Source organism: Topomyia yanbarensis, chromosome 1 (genome assembly GCF_030247195.1).
Source record: "Topomyia yanbarensis strain Yona2022 chromosome 1, ASM3024719v1, whole genome shotgun sequence".
NCBI classification, from domain to species: Eukaryota; Metazoa; Arthropoda; class Insecta; order Diptera; family Culicidae; genus Topomyia; species Topomyia yanbarensis.
In genome coordinates, this window is record NC_080670.1 from 75519508 (window position 1) to 75546857 (window position 27350).

General features: G+C 39.6%; 1 protein-coding gene across 8 annotated transcripts in view; it reads left to right on the plus strand.

Moving 5' to 3' along the window:
* Window positions 1-27350, plus strand: part of LOC131677965 (synaptosomal-associated protein 25) — a 202616-nt gene that overhangs the window by 124302 nt on the left and 50964 nt on the right. For 5 of the 8 annotated variants that reach the window (XM_058958071.1, XM_058958075.1, XM_058958072.1 and 2 more), the window contains one exon: window positions 20543-20591. In XM_058958071.1, coding sequence (XP_058814054.1) covers window positions 20543-20591 — 49 coding nt within the window. Of the gene's footprint in view, window positions 1-20542; window positions 20592-22282; window positions 22332-27350 lie in introns of all 8 variants that reach the window. The other 3 variants (XM_058958073.1, XM_058958074.1, XM_058958069.1) reach the window with 1 other exon arrangement.

Genomic DNA, 27350 nt, shown 5'->3' on the forward strand with positions numbered 1-27350 from the left:
AACTTGTTGCTTGGTGCAGTATACTTTTCATCAGATACAACTATTAAAGAAAAGCATTTTAGACCTTAAAAATGTCTTACGTCGCTATCTGGGGCTAGATGACACTCTAAAATCAAAAATATCTTCTATGTAACGAAACAATGTAAGGTTTGTTTGCTTATATCTCCGCTGTTACTAGATGGATTTTAATCATTTATGCACCAGTCGTTTTAGAAACACCTAATTTAATTATTGGTAATAATTTAATATCTGTGCAATAGAAACAGTCTATTGAAAATCGGTAATATTTAAAAAGGCAAATTCCTATGCCAAACGAGTAACATCATGGCTATTGGCGATTTGCGGCAAAACTAAAATTAGTTATGCGACACCTATGATTCAGCTCATGAACTGTTAAAGTGATACAGTTTGTTATTTTTCACTCGCAAGTGAGTCGTAGCTTGCAACAAAAACTTCATTTTCTTACCAGCGCCAAAATCTGAATGAAACGAATAAGAAATTCAGTTTTTTTCGCAATCATTCTGAAATTATAGCCATTTGTAACTATTTGGATCATGCATTCCTCGAAAGGTAATCGGGGTATTATGGTGATTATAAAAATACCTTCCATAAATAAAGTTTCAACAGAAAACCGAGACTCAATTAGTACTAGCCAGTTAAGCTTATCAGAGAGACGGATCGGCTGTGTATGATACAAAGCTGACACTTTACAATTAGTCGGATATATTCTTTCCTCGCGTTATGCTGAGATTTTCATGAAATTACATCATCTTATGAAGGTTTACCTTGACTAAGGAGGAACGGGAAATGCTGTTGCGGTGGCTACGGTGCTCAAGAAATTACATTTCAGAACCGCACATATATAGGTCTGCGAATGCTATTAGAAACCACTATGTTTTACACACCCTTTTCGCAAGAAGTTTACTCATCATCATATAAAATGATAATTTTCCTTTGTTTTCGTAAGCAACAAACCTAAAGGTTACATGTTGTTTAAAAGTTATTTTCTTACCAAAGTTTACAGAAAATATATGTCCTATGACAGAACAAAATGAAATCAGCAACACTTTACTTCTTGCGCTATCTGTGAACGTTTTCAACGTAGAATCGCCAATAGCGCCTAATATAATAAGCGGTAGACGCTATGGGTTTTCGGCAGCGGTAGCATCGCACACAGTTAATGATGTATGATTTTTTCGGGTAGCAGCACGGTGTTACAGAATGATTTGCAAAGCGGCTGGGTGGGGTGGTTTTGGATAGAGTTTAATGCTGCAGGGTGTGATGTGTGTGTGCTGCTTGAGAGATTGCGCTTGAAAAAAAAAATTGCTTGTGTGTGCGTTGGATTGATGTTTTCGGCGGTTTATAGGTACGTAGGGTGACGAGCTTATTGGCACACACGTTTTATATTTCTGATATATGCGATGTTTTTTATCATTAAGGCAACATACTTCTGTAGTTATTTCTAAATCCCAAGCGGACTCAACTGGCTTCGTTAAAAAAACTTAAACGGAGACTGAGTTATGTTGGAGCAGTTTTACTTTTGAATTATTTTCAAAAAGTTGCGAGAGCTATAGCTGTTCTTGGTATTCAACCCAAAAGTAAAGCCATGCCATCTGACCAAGAGAAAGCACTGGTTGGTTTTTATCACAGGTTTGGATTATTATTTTATATCGATCGAATTTCTTGGGGCATGTTCAGCAGCGTAATATTTTATATGGGAGTTTCAAAGTAGAATTGGAACGGAAACAATCACATTCCCAGCAGAGCTATTCGATTTATTATTCATTTGAAATGCGTTTGGAACTGTTTTGAATATATAAAGAGTATTCAGCACATACACTCGAGTTCGATAAATAGTGGAGTCAATTAACAACCTAAGGACACATTCCTGAGTGGTTCAGTTCTAGATTAATCATTTTGATAGTTCTATAATATAAAACTGAAAATTTTGCAACTAGAACTTACTCTTTCAGCAGGTGTTCTTTTTAGTTTAAAAGCGTTACGTTACTGGATTATATTTCCCTAGTTTATCCAGTCTGATCTATGTATTTGAAACACAGCTCTAAACGCGTTTTAAATTAAGCAATAGAACGGTCATTAAATTTAAAATTGAAACACATATATAATATAACGCTGCAGAACATGCAACAAGTTCATTGTTTTAGTTTCAAACTGGAACCGGTTTAATAACATGGTAATTTATTAAATATTTTAATTTGTTTGGACATCACTCGATTAACCCTCTAGTGCCCAAATTTTTATTTGGCTTGAAAAAACTTTTGCAGGCGGGTCTCGTGATGAGAAAATTGAAAATAATGTTGATAATTCATGTAAGCAGTGGATTTTTCATTAAAGCCATAAAATAAGTAGGCCGCCTATAGGCGGTGTTGGGCACCTAGGCGAATAAAAAACAAAAACTTTTTTTCTTCTAGTTACTTGAACATAAGCGAATTCAGATGGTTTATATTTTGGACTCCATAAGAACGCAAATAACCCAAGCTAAGGAGTATCTCTTCTAGTGCTTTGGTTGTTTAATTATTGACTTCTAATTTATAGTAGGGGAGACCAGTGTCTGCTGGCGATGGTTTCACTTATCATGTTTTATTTTTTAATTTAAGAAGATCGTATAAAAGAGATTTTTCGAGATTCTTCAGGTGAAATTCCGAAGTAAACAAACAAAAAACAACAAATTTTGTTTGTGGTTACGTATATTGTATATACAGCCACGGAAAGTTCTTTCCGCGCGCTATCGAAAAATCTAGTCATTCGTGGAATAGCTTTGAATTAGCTCTAAATAACAAAAATGCTGAAATTTAAAAACTTCACCTAGGGTAATAAGCCTATTTTTGCCCTAACCATGTGAAGCCGGTGATTAGAGCAGCGTTAGCCATCTTTGTTCAACGCATTGGAAAGCAAAGATAGTGGTGCCAATTCATACGCATTGCATCAATTGTATTCCGAGTAATTAATGAAATGGTGCGGCACCCTCCCTAATACGACTTAAATGGACTCTTCACTCTAATATGCTCGAAAGCTTAACGTGACCGAAACAGAATGTAATGCAACATAAGTACATGGGAGAATGTATTACACAATACTTGAAGTGCAGGACTATAAACAGCGCCATATGTCTAATACAAAAGGAGAAAAAAAGATTCCGCCAACTTACCCCAGACTCCCCTAAATATAAATAAATGATGAGGACATCCATATTCTAACAGCAGCATTCACCCAAAAATTTTAAAACATGCTTCTTTTCAGCTAAATTTGCACATAAAGCTAGTTTCGGTACGATAAGTAATCACAAAAGACTGAAATTTTCTTTTTCGCCCGGGTGCCCAACACCGCCTTTAGGCGGGCAAAGTGTTTTGCCAAAAAAGTTAAACTTCCGAATTATTCCACTAAACCAATTCACATCTACAGTAAATGGCTACTAACAGGCTACTCAAAAATATTTTTTTAGTTATTAAAATTTCCAAAAGTTGTTAAAATGTTAAAAAACACAAAATATTTTTTTTACACGTTTTCATCGAATTTTCAACTTTGAGCTTCAATTGCCTTTAACAGAAAGCTGCGATTATTCAAACAATGTGAGTGTATGAAAGGTGTGAGCGTTGGGAAAAATAGTAGTGCGGATGACAACATACAATCATGCTTTAGTATGATTTATTTAGATTTTTAAAGAGACCGCCTAGAGGTGGTGTTGGGAACTAGAGGGTTAATAAATATTTAACCTAAATATTGTTTAGCTAAGTTCATTAATACATATTTCCTCTGGTGAGCGTGGGCTTCCTCATCATAGTCCTCAATATGCGGCTACGCGCTTCAAATATATTTTAAGGGCATACCAGCCTATTTTTGCTAGATGGATCAGCTAAATAATGGCATCCAGCTAATGAGATAATTGATGAATTGAAATAATAGATTAGTCTTAAAGTAAAGCAGAGAGCATGCTGTTGTACTTGGTTTTAGAATTTTATTACTGCTAGATGATTTTCAATAAATTATGTTTTAATGGGGAAGGTGTATAGCACACTGTAACATATGGGAGTAGACATGTGCGCCGCCGCGCCACGCCGCCGCCGCCGGTAATTTTTAACGTACGCCGACGCCGAACGGTAGACCGGCGGCGCGCCGCCGATGCATTTTTCCCGCGCCGAAAATTTGCGAACATAGTCTATGGACCGAATAAACGACGTTAACAGATTCATGATTTATCACATCTTGATCATTATTTGGTATTAGTGGTCGTCAATTGGATTACAAAATTAAAATAATCTTGATATTTTCTCGAAAACCATTACACGACACTCGTTATATAATTCAAAGATCCATTCTTGCTTCGTCAACTGGTTATGGTTGTGAGCATATAAGTTTCAATTAACCATTCGTGTCCGTAAAATGGTCCACAAATTAAAAAAAAACTTCCGCTTTCAAGATATATGTGCCTGAAATTTACGATTATGTTCCTGATCCTAATCTTTGCACGTAATTAATTTCACTGGAACGCAGTGTATTATTCATTGATTTTTTAACCGATTCTTAATTCCTAATATGCTACACACGATTCACCAGTCGAGCTCGTGAAACTGTTCATGATGTAATTCATGAAGTAATTAATTTTCCACATAATATTATTATAGTTACGTAAACAATTACAAGGAACTCAGACTATTATTCATGGATTATTCGCTCTGCTTTTTGGTTTTGAAATTTCTATGTGAGCTATTGTGTACAACTGCTAGCAACCAGTCTCATAGGCACGAGCATTAGATACAAAGACATTACTAGGACCTGTAACCCTGTTATTCCTTTGTTAAAATACAGAGAAATGTTCGGAAACTGCGCTGAGCAAAATACATTACCTAGCCACAATTTATGTCCGTGAAATAATTTTGAAAACTATAAGACGCATGACTCTGTGTAAAAAATCTAACGGTAAGCTCAAGACTAAAATATCACGATAACACGACGAGAATTTACGAAAATCGTTGCACGTCGTTAAATTCTTGACTGTTTTAGTCAATAAAGTTAATACAAATCAATGTTTCATCGAGTTATGAATTAGAATCATAAAAATATTAAACATATTCAGACACAACCACCTACTAAACATTTGAGTATAATGTCATCTTTTTTGCGTGAACTCCGCTAGCGAATGACGGATCCCAATAGTAGCATGTCTGTAATAACATACGTACATGGAACTATTGAGATCCAGAGCTACAGGTCCAAAGCCCTGGTAAAGGAGGATGGTTGTGATGATCCGGGCCGAGATCACCACGTAAAGCAAGGTAGGGCATAACCCCAATTCCAAGGCGTGAAGCGACCCGTGCCGAGGGATGAGTGATCGAGGGGGTGAAAAAGATGCTCGATCGTTAACGGAGCCTGTGGGGTACCTGGGCAACCCCCACAGTAAGCGTCCCTTACCACGCTAATGCGGAGCTCTGGCGTGGCGGACATATATTTCTCGCGCTACTCGTGGGAATTTTCATGGAGCAAAATAAAAATAAAAATAAGCAGACGGAGGTGCCAAACCCCTTCGCAAGAGGTGGTTTGGCGAGGTCTCCCCCCCGTGGGGAGAGTAGTGGAACGATGAGTGCTGTACTCGAAAGCACCAGTGACCCCCCAGCAGCGGTAGGCAATACCCCTACCAATGCATCGGAGGGGCCAATAGCTGCGATGCGCAAAGTAGCGAAGCAACTCGATGCTATAATCGACTTCGCTAGCGCAAAGCAGAACATAGCCAAGGAGTTGAAGTTGAGCCTTCTGGAGCTCCGGAAAGCTGTTCGTGTCGCAAGACAGGAACAGCAGGCATATGTTGAGAGGGTGGAATGTCGGGAGAGGCCCGACAGAGAAACCCAGACAGTGGCCTCCAATAGGGAGGAAAGAGAGAAGGTTAATAGAGGCTCACAGACAGTGGCCTTTACCTTCTATGGGGCAGCCACGTCGATCGGAGCGGCGACCGAGTTCCCCTCGAAGGGAAAGGGAAAGGGCAATCGCAAGACGGCATCGAATGCGAAGCGCCCTAGGAAGTCGCCAGGAGAGGGTGCCAAAACCGACACCACTCGGCGTGCAACCGTCAAGGTCAAACGCCGCCTGGGTGAGGTAAGCGAGGGCGAGAGTGACCTCGCTGTTGAGAGCGATGGTACCAGCAACCCGGCACGACCGGGGCAGGGGGGCTCAAACCCCTGGACGCTGGTTACCAAGAAAAAGCCGGCACCGAAACCGGAGGTACCGCGGCCTGCGAGGAAGGCCAAGGACAGAGGCGAAGCCTTGTGGTTAAAAACCGACAAGGACAAATACGCCGATGTCCTTAAATCGATGAAAGCGGCCGAAAGCCTCTCGGCCCTTGGGCAGGATGTGCGTAGCGTAAGACGCACCAACACGGGAGAGATGCTCCTGGTGTTGAAGCGAGGCGCACAATCAAGTGCAATATACAAGGCCTTGGCCCAAGAGGTCCTTGGTGAGGGCGCCCAAATCAGGTCGCTAGGTGCGGAAACAACTCTCCAGTGCAAACACTTGGACGAGTTCGCGACCGCAGAAGACGTCGCCGCAGCCGTCAAGGAGCAATGCGGCGTCACAATCGAGCGGGCCTCTGTGCGATTGAGGGACGGACCCTCTGGCACCCAAGTAGCCTACCTCAGGCTACTCAATGCGGATGCCAAAAAGGTAACCGAGAAAGGGAAGCTGAAGATCGGCTGGTCGGTATGCCCTATCAGTATACCCCAGCCGCCTTCAGTGGACAGGTGCTATCGGTGCCTAGAATCCGGCCATAAAGCTTACGAATGCAAAGGCCTAGACAGGAGTAAGCTATGTCGTAGATGCGGCGAGGAGGGGCATAAAGAGCGGGGGTGCACTAAGGCATATAAGTGCCTTATCTGCACCTCTAAGAAGCAAGCCCATAAACATGCTATGGGCGGACCTTCGTGTCCCTTCGGCGAGTTAAATAAGAAGAAGCCGTGAGAGTCACACAGCTAAATCTTAACCATTGTGCAGCAGCCCAACAGCTGCTGTGGCAGTCGGTCTCGGAGTCGAGGACAGATGTCGCCCTCTTATCAGACCCGTACAGCATCCCTGCCGGCAACGGCAATTGGGTGTCGGACGGGTCTGGAATGGTGGCAATCTGTACAACGGGAAGGTTCCCGGTTCAAGAGGTAATACACCCCTCCGCCGAGGGTGTGGCGATTGCCAAGATCAATGGTGTGTTCTATTGCAGCTGCTACGCCCCACCAAGGTGGCCAATAGAACAGTTCTACCAGATGATCGACAGGCTCTCGTCGGACCTCGTGGGCCGGAAACCGGTAGTAATAGCGGGAGACTTCAACGCTTGGGCAGTGGAGTGGGGCAGCCGCTGTACAAATAGCAGGGGTCAAGCGCTAATGGAAGCGTTTGCGAAACTCGATACTGTGCTAGCTAATGATGGCTCCGCTAGTACATTCCGTAGAAACGGAGTGGAGGCGTGGATTGATTTGACCTTTGCCAGCCCGAGTCTGGCTCCAGGCATGGAATGGAGGGTAGACGAAGGCTACACCCATAGTGATCATTTAGCAATCCGCTTTAAGATCAACTATGGTGTGCAGCATCCGAGGGCGGGAGATCCCTGTCAGGTAAGCGGGTGGAAGTCCAATCACTTCGACAGCGAAGCTTTCACCGCGGCCCTGGGACTGGAGGCCAACACCGACAGTCTAAGCGGGGATGCGCTGGTAGCTGTTCTATCACGCGCGTGCGACGCCACTATGCCGAGAAAAACACTGCCAAGAAACGGCAGATGCCCGGTATACTGGTGGAGTGCCGAGATTGCAGCTCTACGGTCAGCCTGCCTCAGAGCTAGACGTAGGATGCAAAGAGCTCGCACCGAGGATGCAAGAGAGAACCGCCGTGAAGTGTTTCGAGCTGCGAAATTAGCCCTTAACAAGGCTATTAAAAGCAGCAAGAGAGCGTGTTTCGACAACCTGTGTGAGAGTGCCAACGCGAATCCGTGGGGCGACGCCTACCGGATTGTGATGGCCAAGACCAAAGGGGGCTCCTCACCCCCTGAACGGTCTCCGGACCGGTTGGCAACGATTATCGAAGTACTCTTCCCGTCTCGAGCCACAAGCCCCTGGCCACCTGCACTACGAGACAGTGCGGGCACGGTCGAAATGGTGGCTCCAGTGACGAACGAAGAACTACTCGCAGTGGCTAAATCCCTAGCAATGAACAAAGCTCCAGGGCCGGATGGAGTCCCGAACAACGCTCTCAAGGCAGCGATCATAGCGAACCCGAACATGTTCAGGCTAGCTATGCAGAGATGCCTTGACGAGTGCCGTTTCCCCGATGGATGGAAAAGGCAGAAACTGGTGCTGTTGCCGAAGCCCGGGAAGCCGCCAGGCGACCCATCGGCGTACAGACCAATCTGTCTGATAGACACGACTGGCAAACTGCTTGAGAGGATCATCCTCAACAGGCTCACCCCGTACGCGGAAGGTACGGACGGTCTGTCAAGCAACCAGTTTGGCTTTCGGAAGGGTAAGTCCACAGTGGACGCTCTCAACTCAGTGATAAATACTGCCGAGATAGCGATCCAACGAAAAAGGCGAGGTATTCGATACTGTGCGTTAGTGACACTTGACGTGAAGAATGCATTCAACAGCGCAAGCTGGGATGCCATCGCGCTCTCGTTACACCGGCTTAGCCTACCGGTGGGTCTGTACCGGATCCTGGAAAGTTACTTCCAAAACCGCGTACTGCTATACGAGACCGATGCCGGTCAGAAAAGGGTTCCGATTACCGCCGGAGTCCCGCAGGGCTCGATCCTAGGCCCGGTGCTATGGAACCTCATGTATGACGGGGTTCTGAGACTGAAGTTCCCTCCTGGGGTCAAGATCGTCGGCTTTGCCGACGACGTAACCTTGGAGGTCTACGGGGAGTCAATTCCTGAGGTAGAACTAACCGCAGAACACGCGATTAGCACGGTGGAGGAATGGATGAGCGCGAGAGGCCTGGAGCTCGCTCATCATAAGACGGAGGTAGTTATCGTCAACAACCGCAAGTCGGCACAACATGCAGTTATCCATGTGGGAGAAGTCGCGATCACTTCACAGCGAAGTCTGAAGTCTCTCGGAGTCATTATAGACGACAAGCTGACCTTCGGCAGCCATGTCGACTATACGTGCAAGAGAGCGTCGACTGCTGTTGCGGCACTATCGAGAATGATGTCCAACAGCTCAAAGGTGTGCGCCAGTAGACGTAGGTTACTGGCAGGCGTTGCCGTATCTATCCTCAGGTACGGCGGCCCGTCATGGTCAAGAGCACTGAGGGTAACCAGTTACCTACAGAAACTGGAGAGCACCTACCGCGTGATGTGCCTCAGAGTGATATCTGCCTACCGCACGGTATCACACGATGCATCCTGCGTGATAGCGAGCATGATGCCAGTCGGGCTGGTCATTCGGGAAGATGAGGAGTGCTTTGAGCTACGTGGAAATAGGGGAGCCCGCGAGCGCACCAGGGTGACCTCGGTCGCCAGATGGCAGCGTGAGTGGGACAACTCCTCGAAAGGTAGGTGGACCCACCGGCTGATACCTAGCATATCGAGCTGGGTGAGAAGACCCCATGGGGAAGTTCACTTCCACCTGACACAATTCCTGTCAGGCCATGGCTGTTTCCGTCAGTACCTCCACAGGTTCGGGCACGCGGAGGTCCCAGTCTGCCCGGACTGCCCAGGTGTAGATGAAACTGCCGAACACATACTGTTCGTATGTCATCGGTTCGACGTCGAAAGAAGAGCAATGCTTGACGTCTGTGGCTGGGACACAACCCCGGATACCCTTATCCAGCGGATGTGTCAAACGGTGGAGAAGTGGAACGCAGTCTCGGCTGCTACCATCCAGATTGCCAGTAGGCTACAGGTAATCTGGCGAACCGAGCAACAGACGGCGGGCACGGCTAACTAGTGATTGGTTAGCTGGAGCGAAAAAGGCCAAGCGCAAAATAAGAGAGTGAATGGTCTGTTCATGCCGAGGTAGGTTGGCGCAGCGAATGGCAACCGCGTAAGGGGTAAACCCAGCCACCCCGAAGCAAGACAGAAGAGTGAGTGTATAGGCGTATAAGTGGACTGCCTCATGCCAAGACGGGAGGGTCGTAGCGTAGTATGTTGGAACTAAGCTATCGATGCCTCATGGCGTGGCAGAGGAGTGAAAGGGTGAGCATCCAAGTCAGTCTCACACTGCATGTTAAGGGTGAGCATAAAAGTCAGCCTCACAGGTTGGTAGCAAGCAAGGAATGAAAAAGGTGAGCACAAAAGTCAGCCTCGCATGGTATGTCAGAAGTGGGGCCTAAGAAAAATGTCCCACATGGGATGCCAGAGGGAGTGACAAAGGTACAATAGAGTGGCACGATTGAGAGTGAATCAGGTGATAGGGTGAGCACCCAAGTCAGCCTCACATGTATGGGTAGGGCGAGCACAAAAGTAAGCCTAGCAAGGAATGAGTAAGGTGAGCACACAAGTCAGCCTCGCATGGAACGTAAAAGGTGAGCACAAAAGTCAGCCTCATGTGGGAGTGTTTGAGAGCGAATCAAAGTGTGATTGAGAGAGCACCCAAGTAAGCCTCATACAGGATGTATGATCGCGCGAGTGAGAGTGAATGAGTACACTTAGTACAGCCATCCCCCCAGAAGTAATACCGAGAGGTAGTTCCTGGGAGGAATGATGGCGGAGCCCAATGGAGTTTAGTCGGTATTAATGGCTGGTCACCATTCGAGTCCGACACGCCCCCAGTGCACCCCGTGTGGTAGATTGGACCCTACCGTTAGCACGTGTACTGGGCTAGGACATAAAGGTCTTCTCCATTGTAAAAAAAAAAAAAAAAAAAAGAGGGTAAGATTTCTAGTCTCATTAATTATTCATCGTGTGATCTAGCCCTACTCAAGAAAGATTTTCAGTGTCAGTTGCACCAGCCCGGTATCACAGACAAATAAGACGAAACACGAGATGAATTTTCATCACTCGTAGAAAAAACGGTCGATTTCAATTACAAATCGGTGGCGTTAGTGAAGAGATTTTGACACAGAGCTAAATGCGTTACTTAATTTCAATGCAAACCAAAACGAACAATATGGGCCGGAAATGTGAAATTCATTCTTGTCGAAATGCCCAAGGTGGGAGTTGTTCACAACCATTTTTTAAGTTACAACACGATGCCGATCGGTGAGTAAGCACATAACAGGATGTTAGTAATTTAATTGATTCGGTGTATCGAATGTATGCAATGGGTTAGAATTTGTTGGTCTCCGGAAGTGCTGGAGAAATCAGCGGGGTGCAGGTGCTACGAAAACTAGAGATACGCTCAGACCATTTTCAATCAGACTTGTTTAGTGATCAGTTTCAACCTAACAGGAGCTAACACTTCAAGTCGTGGAATGATTATGATTGATAGTAACTGTATAGGGTGATGAGCCTATTTGCGCCATGTTTCTATTATCACCCTACCCATTTGAAGCCGTTGGTTAGAGCAGTGTCTGCCATCTTTGTTCAACGCATTGAGTCAAATGGTAGCGCAACAATAGGGGCACTCGATTCGAGTTTTCATTGTGCTCAAACACGAGAATTTTACTGTTTTCAACGCATTTGTGTTATTATATTGGTTCTTAACAACGAAGCAAAGCGGTTGATGTAAATTTTTACGCATTCCATTGATTGTAAGGGAAGAAATTATCGAATTGGTGAGGCACCTTGCTTAGTATGGTGAAAATAGGCTCATCACCCTATTTAGGTTTCGTCAGGGTATAGATCTGTATGATTCCAGCACATCGAGCATACTTTTTTTTTTTTTTTTTTTTTTTTAATACCCTCCACTATCCCCCATACCAAGAAACTCGCACAGAGAGTCCCCTGGTAATGGACACAACAATAATAAAAACAAAACAGAAATACGCGGAGATATAAACTACAGCAAAAAAATGAACAAAGTGAAATCCCAGTGGAATCAAGTTCCTTTGAAGGGATTCACAAAGCTTATTTGAATTCTAAATACGAAATTTATAACTAAGTTATAACGTTTGTGGTTACGAGCAAATACGAAAATTAGAATAGGCTAAATAATATTAAAAGAATAAAAAGTAGGAAAAAACTAGCAGGAGCCAGAAAAACCGACACACTTAGATGGTTGACACACTTACAAGATATATTCGTTTACGTTTCGTATCATATGCTGCTTAAGCTTGCTTTTAAAGAGGATGTTATTTGTTACTGTTTTCAAGGCAATAGGAAGTGCGTTAAATTTGGAAGGTCCGTGGATTGAGATGCGCGTTAAACCTAAGTTTTTGCATGCACTGCTTCTCAGTAGCTCGTTTGCGCTTCTAGTATTCTGAAGGTTTACTCTAGCTGAGAATACAATGTTGTGATGAAATTTTGGGTTGTTTAAAATATTATGTACATAAATAATAGTTTGAGTATCTCGTAAACCAACAACGGGGATAATTCTGTGGCGTAAACTGGTATATAACAAAACCGTTGAAAATAAGGGAGGCAAATTAAAGATTACTTTGATACATCTATTTTGCAATATTTGAATCCTTTTCAGTTTCGATTTGGCAGCGTGACCCCAGACGACAATCAAATATTGAATGATTGAGTGAATGCATGCATAATAGAATTGCAATAGTGCATCTTTGGGAACAAAACAACGTACTCTTTTCATAAGACCACATAGTGATGAGATTTTGTTGGCAACATGTTGAATGTGTATGTCCCATGAAAGGCATGAGTCTAAATGAAGTCCTAAGTATTGGAATGATGAAACTTTTTCAATCAGTAATGTTCCGACGAATGGATCGGAATGCGGCAAAAAAATTTTCCGTGGCGAGTGAAATATCATATATTTTGTTTTTGTCAGATTCAGTGAGAGATTATTGCCGTTAAAATATTCGATGAGGCTCGCTAGATCGGATTCAATGTATTTGATGATTGGCTGAACATTGGAATGGGGATAGAACAATGCTGTGTCATCAGCAAAAAGCCTTGGAGTCCCATGCAGTTTCAAATTACCTAAGTCATTGATGAAAATCAAGAACAGCAGAGGACCTATGTTACTCCCTTGTGGAACTCCTATGTCAATCGGTTGTAGAGTGCTGCGGGCACCATTTATTACCACAAATTGCTTTCGATCTGTTAGATAACTTCTAATCAATTCATTGGCAACACCTCTTATCCCATATCGGTCGAGCTTTTCTAATAAGATTCTGTGGTTTATTGTATCGAATGCTTTCTTAAGGTCGATGAATAAGCCCCCCACGACCTTTTTTTGGTCAATTTCACGGATTAGCTCATCAGTGAGTTCAGTAATAGCAGTCGCCGTTCCACAACCTTCCCGGAAACCATATTGGAATTTATAAAGAACATCGTTCGCACGCAAAAAGCTAACAAGCCGATTTGTTAAAAGCTTTTCTAAAATTTTATTCAGCATCGACAATGTTGAAATTGGGCGATAATTTGAAGGGTTGTAAGAATCACCGGATTTGAATATGGGCGTAACTTTAGCAATTTTCAAAACGTTAGGATATGACCCCGTAACTATTATGCGATTGAAGAGTTTAGTAATAATCACAGAGAGCGGTCCTATATTGGCTTTCATTAGGTCTGCTGATATGTTATCATGACCCCTACTTTTTTTAACATCAAGCTGACTAATGAGGATTCCAACTTCACTAACACTAGCAGGCTTCAGAAAAATAGAACTGCTAACAGACTTAACTGGCTTCAGAAAATCAAATTTGTTTTTTGGGAGTTTGTCAGCTAGATTGTTCCCGATCGTGGCGAAAAAGCTATTAAATACTTCAGCAACATGTAGATCAGAGTCGATAATGCAACCATCCTTTTTTAGTTTTATTGGTTCACTTGTTTTGGTACGACCAAAAACTTCATTCATTTTTTTCCACACGTTTGAATGACTAGAAGTTTTTAGTATATTCTCATAATATTCACATTTGCATCGCTTTTTGGCGGTTTTAACTTTATTTGAAACGTGTTTCAACATTTCAGCAGCTTGCGCATCATTAGGATTACGTTTAACTTTATCAAGGTAATTATTTTTTATTTGTATCAACCGCCAAAGGCTAAAGGTCATCCATGGACAATTTTCTTTTTTAACATTAACATTTTTCGTAAAAGTTTTGGTGCAGTCAACCAGTAGGTTGTTATAGGTTGTAATGAGAGTATTTAAGGTAGCTTCAACATCATCAGTAGTTTGAAAATTGTTCAAGAATCTGGAGAATTGGTTTTGCAGCCTAGCACGATCGACAATGGTCATTCTTAACTCTTGTTGTTTCTTTCCTTTACAAATAGGGAGAGACGAAATGATAGGAAGATGATCGCTAATATCGCTAAAAACCGTGTAATTATGCAATTGTGAAGCAAAATCTATGGGGCAAATGAAATGATCTAAAATATTATTGCTAGTTGGCCGTGTTGCGAAAGTATTTGTGCAAACATAACTACTTTGCACTCAAGATAGAAGCAGATCGCACGTTGTAAGAAAATGTAGTGCCAGGGAATCGTATTCCTTATCATCGTGGCGATTTTGTACTTACAAGAAGTAAAAGTAAACACCAGCCTGGAAAATGAAGTAATGTGTCTACCTTGAAAGGTGTCCTTACACGATCATTAAAAGTGACATTTCTGCGCAGTAATGCCAATAATAACGCGTCGTGTTAGGGTACCTGATATCTGCGGGATTCTAAAAGAGCGACGGTAAACAACCCAGGGACAACTTGACAGATAGTGCTTGTTTCATATATGCACCACCGATATGATGGTGGTGCTAGTATGCCTTCTCTGTATGAGTACCACGAACAACGAAACGAAAAAGTTTCAAGAGAAAAGCGTGTTTTGTTACGTGTGTTATGAACGCCGTCAATGCGGCTAGAACAACATTTAGAAAAAACTTATTCCAAAATATGAATAAAGTAAACCGTCAGCAAAGTTACATAAATCTTATTATATATTTAGCTGGAAGTCGTTGTTTTCAACAACCGGCTCTCTTCCTTCTTAAACATGTTTTGGTTTTCTTGTTGTGTGAAGTTTGAAATCGTTAAATCATTGGTGCTTTTTATCTCGAGAAATGTAAATGAAAAACATTTTGGCCAATGAAAGTACATCACCACCAAGCTTAACAATTCGTTTTGAATAGAATTTGTGTTTTTATCAGAATTCTAGCAGCAAAAAGAAATGGTAGAAATGCTTAAATTGATTATTTTCCACAGATATGGAAATAATAAATGGGATGCGCCTTTTTCAAATTTTGCTCCATTCGAGCCGCCATGACATCACCAAATCACCCCAAAATTTGCTTATGAATTCAATATATGGGAGCTGTCAATTGTCCCCGGGCTTACGGTAAAGATGACTAAATAGAAACAAAAAACAATGAAACGACAACAACAATTAATTTCCTCAAACAAAACAAAAACTGCTGTATCGATTTTGTTGGCTATTTTCGGCAAATTTGAGACTAAGAGAAACGAAAGTAATGAAATTGAAAGACGGATAGGTATTCTAGAGCGAATCAGTTATAAACGATCGAAAGGAAATGTGAAGAATTCTTTGCCTTATGCAGAGTAGGAGTGCACCCAAGTCTACCGCATGGTCTATGGTAGAACATAACTCATCATCATGTTTTACCGCCGACGCCGGCAAAAAATTCTTCACAAATCCTCGCCTAGAACGACCATGCGATCATTCTTTTCCCTTTCTGCTAGCATCAAGCCGTGACGTATGCATTCAATCGACACCAAGCTATCGGTGTCGCACCGATCCTATTGTGATTGAACTACTTATTGATTTTTTCGTTCCGCACACACGGATGGCTGATAGCAATTAATGACACAGCTCAGCTAGCAGAAATCGAATTTTTATCTACTTTTTTACCAACTAGTTTATATGTTACTATGTTTTAATTGCCGCAAGGTTCTACTGTATCGATTTTGTTGGCTATTTTCGGCAAATTTGAGACTAAGAGAAACGAAAGCAATGAAATTGAAAGACGGATAGGTATTCTAGAGCGAATCAGTTATAAACTTAGAACCTGCGGCCGGCGTCGGCGGTAAAACATGATGATGAGTTATGTTCTACCATAGACCAAGCGGTAGACTTGGGTGCAACGCCCAACTCCTACTCTGCATAAGGCAAAGAATTCTTCACATTTCCTTTCGATCATGCCCATATGAGCCTGCCTAGTTCTAGTTTTCCGTTCTAAGTTTATAACTGATTCGCTCTAGAATACCTATCCGTCTTTCAATTTCATTGCTTTCGTTTCTCTTAGTCTCAAATTTGCCGAAAATAGCCAACAAAATCGATACAGTAGAACCTTGCGGCAATTAAAACATAGTAACATAAAAACAAAAACTGTTTTGCCGTTGCTTAATTCCCCAGATATAGAACAATAAATAATTATTATGGGTCATTGAAATACAGTCGTTACTCTACATTCTTCAAATTTGTCCATTGCAATGATTATTTCATGCGAAGTCGTAGTATGCGACATCGACAATTTTTCTATTTCGTTCTTCAAATTTTACAACTGTAAAAATAGTTCCACCTTTTATTTATTATCTTGCATTTGGCAAGCAGGGTGCGCACTATTGGAACTTCAGTTGAAAAAAAAATTGATATGGTTGCGAGAATTACATTTTGTGCAATGTGTTCAATAGATGTCGCTAGTACATCGTGGGCGATGATTTTTTTAGATTTTCTTTAAAGCACTATTTAGACTCCCGGTGAAAATGAACGTGAACATGTGTTGAATACCTTCCATTGTTCACGGCGGAGGACGTCGTGAACAGTTTCATCAGCGAACTACAATTTCACGCTCAACTGGCAGTTTACAGTTTGTCAGAATGCAATTTGGTATTCGAAGGTGAACGTTCACCGTGAACAGCGATGACACTTATATTCACCACTCCGCATCAATTCCGTCCATCAGCCCGTTTACACTCCTGGTGAACAAGTGAAATATCCACTGCGAACATATTTCACCGTGGAATATTTAAAATGATCGGGGAATACGAATATTATTACATTGGTTCAATTATATCGAATAATTGTGCATGGATTCGCTAAGTATATTAATGAACTATCGTTTAGTTCCATTTTCATCAATTTCTATGCACTAATAAGTGAGATATTGGAAAAAACAATTTGGTTCGCATCGAGTTCACGTTCATTTTCACCGAGGGTGTAAATAGGCCTTAAGCTGTAACGCTTGTTTGTATGTGCTGTGAAGTCTGTTATAATAGAAACCGAAATTTTGGGAAAGGAATTGTACTGTCAAGAATTTCTTTTAGTTACATAAGCGTCAATATTCGTCACGCCGACACACGCCGGCGCGCCGCCGCCGATAGAGTCCAACGGCGTGACGCCGCCAACGCCGCCGCCGCCGGCCAAAAATGTCGCTTACGCCGCCGCCGATTAAAAATGCATCGGCGCACACCTCTATATGGGAGCAGGAGAGTAAGCTAGAACGTGAGTAGATAGCTGTGTTAGTTTAAAATTAAGTAAGCTAGAACGTGAGTCGATAGTTGAGACAGATTAAAATTCATTCGCGAATTATATTGCACGCTCTTGAAGAAAACTTCATTTTTAATGTCACCGTAGTCGTGTCCTGTACACAACGCTTAATTTTTTCGTCACATGTAATTTATTTTTGATTGTTGGTTCAAATGCCACGTTCTCTGTATGTAGTCGGGGTTTTGTGCTTTGCCGTGTCTTTTTATCATTTCCTGAGTGGAAGGAAAGGAGAAGGAGGAGGGAGGAAGTAGAATTGAAAGGGTGGGAAGGATAACTGCACTAAAACAAATAACTTGCAAGTTAAACTCACAAGTAGTTCTAATCACCTGCGAGTAAGCCTAAAGCTTTTTATCACATTGAACAAGAAACTTTAGTATGTCTCTGAATTTCAGTCGTCCAAACACGGTGTCGTCTATGTATGGACGGCCGAAAACTCGAAATCGCAATTGTGCTACTGTTGCATATCAGATAATATGAGGTTCCGTAGTCGGATTCACAAAGATCACATGAAAATGACTCAGCGCGCTGAATAGTTGCCATGTCATAATTGAGTTTGCAGTGGCCGATTAGTGTATGTAGGTTTTTCGAAAGTACTGGACACGGTTAATTTTGGAAACGCCTTTGTTTGGTAACACCTTAGTAGATTTCTCCAATAATTGCGGTGCTCGGACGAAGCCCAGGGCCGATTTTTTTCTCTTGTCCAACTTGTTGAAATTGGTAGGGCGGGCTTAGAACCAACGAAGGCAATCGCTGTACCTGCCCTAGCCAATTTGTCAGCCCATTCATTTCCAGTAATACCGAGCACCCAGACAAGATAAATAGTGTTGGGTTCGGCACGCCACCACTTGCTTGGACCGTGATTTGTCTGAGCTAAGGGCCTTGATTGCAGCCTGACTATCGGAGCAGAAGTTTATAACTTTGCCGGACAAGCTCTGTTGAAGGGCCGATTATACTCCGCACATAATCGCGAAGATTTCTGCTTGGAATACAGTACAGCATTGCGTTGTGTTTATTCAACCCAACCATTATTTCACAAAAAATAAAGTTCAAGAGAATAGACTACTGACTCACCACCATGTGCTGTTAGTCCTCTGCAAAACTTGTTGCTTGGTGCAGTAAATATTTCACCAGATATATTTATTGAAGAAAAGCAGAAAAATATGAAATGATAAGCTTCGTCTTTTCTCTAATCCTGCACAAGCAGCACTTGAAAGTATATGCATTGATCTTTTCTTTGACCAACAGGTCAATGTAGAAAGCTAAAGATATGTTTCGTACATTTCATATCACAGTACAATACTTTGATTGATCCAGTGGCTCAATTTTTAATCTGCAATATACAGCACATGGTAAAATATTTATCAATACACCAATCATGTCAGAATCTCATTCACGAACAACACATGAGCGTGGACATACAGGACAGAAATCAGCAGCATTTATCGATGTTCTAATCCAAAGGTTTTTTTTCAGAACCACCAAATTATCAAAGAATACTTTGAAAATTTCCCATGCAAACGTGATTACGTTGAATATCATAAGATTTGCAATAACAGCCCGAGGTGTAGTTACTACACTCCGGTTTTGCCACAGATTTTACCCACCCATCTTTTTCTAGCAAACGAAAATTACAATGATAGCTCTTATAAGAATTGTTTGTCCTAAAAAGGACAGGGATGACTATTTTGGCATCGTTCTTAATAAAACCCTTTGAATATCTTTCGGAATGAGTCACTCGAACCGGTGTTCCTAAAACAAATAAACACAAACACATCCAGCATTTAATTCTTGGTGCGTCACTGCAGTTGAAAAGGAAGTTTTGCTGATCAGCAGCTCAGTCCTGTCTTGTTAGTTTCGACTGATGTGCACTGCGGTAGTTCCTCGCACTGGTTTTGCACTTTCGAGCAGATGTGCAAAAAACTGAGTATGGGACCATTCATAAATTACATAACGCTTTTAGGGGGTGGGTAAAACAAAATGTGACAAGTTGTTACTCATGGGGGAGGGAGACTACCGTGCCGTGCCGGAAATTGAACTTCACTGTGAAGTTATTCCTTTGCCTTCTGTCGTCAGTATCAAATTGTGCTGTTAGAAATAAGTTAGTTATACCAACCTGACCGGACTACTTCCTGAATTACATTACTATACTCAAGCAAAAATACAGATAGACATGGAAATATCATGTATTGCGTATATTTTTCTTCAATTATTGCTTGCTTTAACTTGTCCGCACTAATGATTGTAAGACGTTCTAGGAATCTTTAACTAATCAAATACTAATAAAGATAGTACAGAGATAGATAGAGTATATAACATTTGTGTTGCCTATATACAATTTTTTAAATAGATTGAGCATATTTGTCATTACAATTCTCTCTAGTTAAAATTTAGCACGCACTTGCGATGAATTGGGTTGAGTTAACTAAGAGGGGATCGGAAAATTTATCGTTGAACGATATTAAAATTGTAAAAAGTCTTATCTTCTTACCCTTGCACATGTGATAATGATGCAAGAATGCTAACTAACACTGATCCACTATGCATTTTCATTTAACTTCATCAATCCGAATTCACGTTTTTCTTTGTTTTTTTTTTTTAGTTATAAGCACATACTTTAATACTTTTCTCCGATTGGAAATTGCTTAGTTATTCAAGCTTCACATTTAGTTTAATGTTCATTCTAGACTATTTCGATTTGACTGATTTGTTCACAGATTAGTTTTAAAATGTAAGTAAATATAGGACAGGATAGTAAAAAATTAGACCACCTCGGATAATCAACAAGAAAGAAGTGATCGAACACATCTACAGAGGAACAAGCGGGATAGAAGATTTTATTACCTCCAATCGTACATAGATGGTATACATGCACTACTCTAAACAAAGAAAAGAAGCGAGTAAAATCTTCAAAACATAACCAACGAAACTAACAACATTGGAACTACTACATATTGACACTTATTACTTGCCTAATTATTCTAATGCCGCCAAAAACAGAGTAAGGAAGCCGGGATTCGCACCCTGGTAGCCCTTGACGATCAGGGAGGTGAGTCGACATAAAGACACATAAAGAAATATATTTACTATACTCCCATATCCCTCATTTACCAAGTAAATTTCACATTATTCTCTACTCTCTTGATTAAAATATTCCCTATGAAGCAATAAAATCGTTTCTTTTCCACTTTTTTCCAAACTTTTGCATTATCATTGCCTTCATATATAGCAGTTCTACTTTTTGTCATCTTAAATAAATAATCAATCCAGTTCTTTATACTTCATGAATTGTTTCTGTTTGTACGTTTAAAAACTTGTTCTTATTCTTGTTTATTAAAAGTCATCAAGTAGCTAGAGTCCAATTTCGACAACAAGTTTGAGCTGTAGTGGCGAAGCGAGTATAGCTATGTTCTGAAAATATTCTAGGTAGTTTTAGGTATAACATTTTTATTGGAGTAAACCCAAAAAAATATACAATGAATTCTTGTAAAAACTGTAAAGAGTAATCAAGTCATTTTTAATAACCAATCGTTTACACCAATACACTCCAGGTTTATTACACTCTTTTTATAATTGTAAACACTATATGCAATTCTTTCAATTTAACTTCAAATACACAAACTACCAATGGGTACATACGCATCTACAAAAGCTTTCAAAATTAGTTGAATATTGGAATTTGTTACGGAGATACTAATAGTTTGGATATATTTAGAAGTTGAATTTGTTTGTTGAGCTAGCTAATATTGTTTTGTCAATTTTTGCTTTTCAAATTAAATTTTACTAAAATTACACCAATATGCTTCATGTACTAAAAATGCACATCATAGAGTAACATTGAGCTAAAAATGAATTCCTGTAAATATATAGCTTCTGTTTATCCTGGAACGAAAACTCAGGGTATCTCTTATTTTTTTCTATTTAGTGTGTGTTTAATTATGCATAAAACTTTTTTTTTGCTTTCTGTAGAGGTAAAGGTTAACAGAATGATCCATTTAATATACTTAATTTTTAGATATTATGGCTTGATCGCTTTATTTTAAAGTGTGTTTTTAATTATTACATCAGTTCCGATCATATACACATACAAAGAAATAGTTAGCATAGTAAAATCGGGATATGCAATCATTCTCAGGAATAGTTTGAACTACGAATGACAACATTTTTGATGTATTACCTGGATGTATTCAACGATTATACTTTTTTGTTTTATTAAGTTCTGTCATTCTTTATTTAATATTTATTTAAATCATTATTTTTTTGTTTCAATCCTAATTGTAGAGCGAAGAAGTGGGATCTAAATCGTTGAATTTAATATGTGAACAAGGCGGTAAGCTACGTCCGTTCAGATTTTGGAATGTCGCGTTTGAACGTTTTATTGATATTTGTTTTTTGTGCGGACCATTATCAAACCGAAATTGTGATCCATTAATAACTTAACTTGACAAACAGCAACACTAATAAAAAATTGTACGAATTTGTAGTGATTGGTGAAGTTTTTTAATAATCTTAATAATAATAGTATTGATAATAATAGCAACAATGATATAATAATAACAATGATAATAATAACAATACTAATAGAACTAATAATAATATTAATTATAGTAATATTTGCAACTACGAGTCCAGTAAATCAGAAAAAATCTTATTTATAAGTAACTTTAAAATCCAGTTACTTGAGTGATACGAATGAAACGGTATTTGCTAAGATGCGATTTGTAATATTTTCTGATCTAGAGCACTGAAGTGGGAATGCGTACCATCGTTATGCTGGATGAGCAAGGAGGTAAGACATTAACTGCTTGTTATCAACTGTACTAACAATTAGAATCAAATAAGTCAGCGAATAGTTTTTGTTTTCGAAATATTGATTAGTGCAAACATGGAATCATGGAGATGCATTTTGTCTAATTTTCTTAAATTAATACTAGTTGCCTAAAAATCGCAATTGATCATTTTTGGCGGTTTTCCTATCGAAGAAAGCAAAAGCTATGAACTCTGTTATTTTTTGTAAAAAGGGTACGGAAGGAAATCTACTAACACGATCATGTTTAGCATGAAAGTATATCATAATGTAGGGGTGCATCAGAATAGATTTTCGGAATCAGATTATTATCTATATTATCTTTTATCCAATCAAACTACATTTTCCTACTAATGTGTATGCAGTACGCAAAGTAACAGTGGACAAACATATAAAATCACAAATCACTACAATGTACAACGTTCAGAACGTGCACTATAACTTGGAAAACCAACTCACTTACAAATCAATATTACAGATAGTAAAATCTAACAACCGCAATCTGCATTCTTGTTGGTTTTACGTTTAGCTACAGTACTAAAACAGCAGCACCGCACAAAAATTGATCACATTGAACAACTAACGCAAACTCTGCTTCTTATTGCCTTACAATTATATATAAAAAAGAACTCCACCACAAAATACAACATTTTCTAAATGTAGATCCATCACAAGTGAGTAAATACATAACTTACATTGTATTCATAACACCGGTTCTATGTTTATTACGCATTATTATTTGGATATTCCTATCTTCATTGTATCTTTTATAATGGTCTACATTTTTTCTTGTTATTTCAACAATGATTTGTTTTGGAAGAGCAACTTAGTCTAGATAAATACGTTTATTGAACTTCGTTAATTATAGATTAGTAGTTTCAATTTACTCATGACTGTATATACAGAGTATATAGTTCCTTGTTATGAATATTTTACGAAAAAATATTTCTGCTCCTAAAGCCTGTATTTGAGAAAAATGGACGCGTAAAATAAGTTGCACCGCATCTTGTGCACGCGGTACACGTTACCACCAATCCAACCCCGAGAGGGTATTAGTATGTACTCCTTAATTGTTAAAACAAAATTTAACATATCAACTACAAACATATTGTAGTTCATATGCAGTTAAAATTAATTTAGGTTTAAACATTTCGCTAATCCATTTCATGAACGCCATAGTGAGCTTAAGTGCCATAGTAATTCATTAAATGGCTATCGATACTGAAAAAATACTGTAGTATTTTTTTCGATAGACGGCTTTGTTCACAGAATATCCCAGTCTCAAAACTTCGGTGACCTGTAGACATTCCTTGTCTTCCAATGGAATACGACTCGATCATAATGCAGTAACACAATGATAACAGAATGAAATGTGTAGAATGCGTAGTAAGCGGTGTTATAAATTTGGTCTCGTTAGTAGTTAAAATAACAGAAAATTATATCAAATAACAACGCGAGATATAGTTTTAAAATATTTTTGTTATATATGGAAAGGAAGAACTTCTTCTAATCGCGGCTATATTGTTCGATAGTAAATCGAGCATTGAATGAGAAAACCAGGAAAGTCTCCCAAGATATCAATGAACGTCAATGAACGCAATCGAAAAGTGTAATTTTTCTAACTATACCTGTAGCCGATTAGAATAGATGTACGATGACTCCACTCGACGAGCACAAGTATTGTCCGACAAGGCAGTTTTACGGTTGCAATCATTTTGATCTTTATATGTTACCTGTTGCAAGAGTACAAGCGAGAATCTTTTACAGACTATGTTAGAAGTGTTCACTCTTCGTAGCAAAACTTGGAATAATTTCATGCTGCCAAATGTTCAGCGGTTATGGGTTCACACTGCACAAAAATGGGCCACTGGAAGCATGCACAACACGAAGCTGGCGAGTTTCTTTGTATGCTATTACCATGAGCAAGTTAGTTGTATCCACGACTACATCCAAACCACACGAGGAACGAATTGTTGCAAAATACCCAAAAATTAGTCAACTTTTCTTAGTCGAGATTCCAGCCTGCAGACCTGAGACTACGATACGACAGGCCACGGTATCCAGTGGATCGTCTAAATGATTAAAATAGACTTATTGATCGCAAAAAAAACTGCATGATATTTCAAACGTTCTGCCAAACATCGCCGCGCGGTTCAAATTTACCCACTGAGACTCCACGACGAGAGCCCGATGGTTTTATGGGTGATTGTTTAAGGTCGTTAGACGTGATCCAGTTAGCCAACTGATCCGTAATACTGTCAGAGAAGAAAGTTATCTTTAACATCTCTCTTTCCAAATCGCTCAAATGTTGGGCAATTTTGTGTATTAAGTATATACAAATACGTTCTTCTTAAGCTTTGTATTCAAAGCATCCCAAATCGCCATTTCAGCTGCTGGTGTGATAGCCCGATCAGAAATACATAACAGGAATATTCCAAAACTATATCTCGCATTGTTACTTGTTATAAATTTCTGTTATTTTAACTACTAACGAGACCTAGTTTATACCACAATATGTTACAAAAATTGTGTTCTGTTATAATCTTGTTATTTCATTCTGATCGGGAGGTATTCGTAACACTACCTATACTTCCCATGATCGCATATTTGTCCTGTTTTCTATGGGATTTCCTATCTTAATGGGATAGATTTCCGATCATAGGCAGTATAATGAGTGTATACCAATCCCGATCAGAAGCACACAACAAAAAGATTTCAAAATTATATCTCGCGTTGTTCCTGTTGTTTTAACTACTAAGGAGACCAATTTTATAACACAGCATACTTCTGTAATTGCTTTCTGTTATAATTTTGTTATTGCATTCTGATTGGGATTGCTAACACAGTGTGACACAACCATTTTAAAATTATTAGACTCATTATGCGATATATAAGTCGAAAAGACGTATTTGTTGTGTTTGCTAACAACAGTCACATTCATTGTCTATCACAAATATCGCGAGTTGTGAGCTCGGATATAAGACATACCGTCGCTGTTGTGCTATCGTATGACAAACGCCATTTTGGGGTAAACTGAGTTAGATATGTCGCATTACTTGTTTGAAAAATCTCTACAAAGGGGCGTTTTCAGAATTTTTAAATTCTACTTGGTTACTTAGATATAGCGAGAAATATGATGAGAAATTATGAGTTTCTTGCTTCAAATCACTGTGTTTAGGAATTTGCTCAAGTTATATTGAAGTTTTAGATATTTTTATGTGTGAAAAAGTCTAAGGAACACAATGGCATAAACATTTTCAAAAGAAAATTACACGAGTTGTGAGAAAAACACAGTTTTAGTTTTAAACTGGAAATAAAGGATATTTGGCAACACTGTAACCAAAAATAACAATTTTTCCTAGATTCCCTGACTCATTTCCTTCAAAAGCATTTTGACTGATCGTTTATAGACCATATGAACGCAAAGATATGAATAAAAAAAAAATTAAAAATTGATGATTTTTTTTTTCTATGGAAAATTTTCCATGCACGATTATGACACGTCATACAAATTTTGTCATCAGTACACGCCTATGACATGTGTGAGTGCGACTTTTGTTTACATTCATAGTAAAAACTCGCAATATAGTCATCCGATCTTCGTAGTATTTGAGAGATTAATGCAGAATAGATAGAAGCACCAATTGTCTTCTTTGGATTGTTTATACCATTTATAAGTTTCAAGATATTCAACCTCAAACTTTAAAAATCGTTTTTCTTGAAATGTGCTAAATGGCGCTTGTTATAAGATAGCACAACAGCGACGATACGTCAATAGCACTATACATTACTATGGATTACAGCATTTCATGTGGATTGGTCATGCCATTTTTGTTAAACTTCTTTAGGTGTTGGCGTTAAAATGATATTCAATAATAGTTCTCAATAGAATTGATTTTTTTTCTATATTTCTAAATGGCTGTACAAAAAAAAATACGAATAAGGTGTTAGGGGGTCATATTGACCAGAAACACAATTTTAAGACACCTATTTCAGCCAAATCTATGTTTACTTGTACCCAAATCGCTTGTCAGTTTTAATTTTTAGATTCTGGTAAATACTATCGTTTTTGATCAGGTCACTGGGAATCGGTTTCGAATGAGGTTTGGCATACATGCATAACTGTCATTATAAGTCACAGATTTATTCAGATAGTAGCAATTAATAAACACAAACAAAACCAAAATAAGAATGCATATATACATTTTGTACATGGTACAACCGATCTTGTATGTTCAGGATTATGATTTTGATGTCGATTCCGCCGTTACTATAATACTGAACAAACGAAAATTGAATTAATGATGACCATAAAATTTTGTAATATTCTTGAAAGTTTATATAATATTCCATACAAAAAAATATTGATACTTTCACTCAAATATTGACCTTGGATGCTACGTGAAAATCTTCCTGAAGATCCGGAACATCTGCGAACTGGTCGATTCAAGTACCCAGTCCTAGAAGACTGACGGTTGTTTCATTTTAGTGTTAATTTCAGATGAATCCAAACGAAATTCTGAATCAAATTTTGGATGGGGTGGGCTAAAATTTTCTTTAGTATATTTTGCGCTTTAAGATTCAAGATGCATGTTAGAAGTACGACGAACCAAGGCGCTTCAAGATGAGATCAGGAGCAGGATACTCAAAACTGAAACATTTTTGAGCGTGTTTGGTACTGAATCCCTTTCGTCGTGTTTTGTTAGTCACATTCAACAAACCTTGCATTATCTTAGGTTCATTTTCAATTAAAAAATTAATTTCTATCACTCTTGGGGTTTTGCAAAGGCCTTCATGATATCCCAACATTTCGTACTGGAAGGATTGTGTCTTCTGGTACACAATTCAACGGTATTGGTTTCGTACCAGCCCACCATCTTCCGGGCATAGTGGCTGGGATGGTAAATTGTATCATAACAGTGTCAGACTTTCTCGAGATCTCAAGAAGAACAGACGTCGCTTTTGGCGGGTTTTTGAAGATTTATCTGTTGATAATCTTAG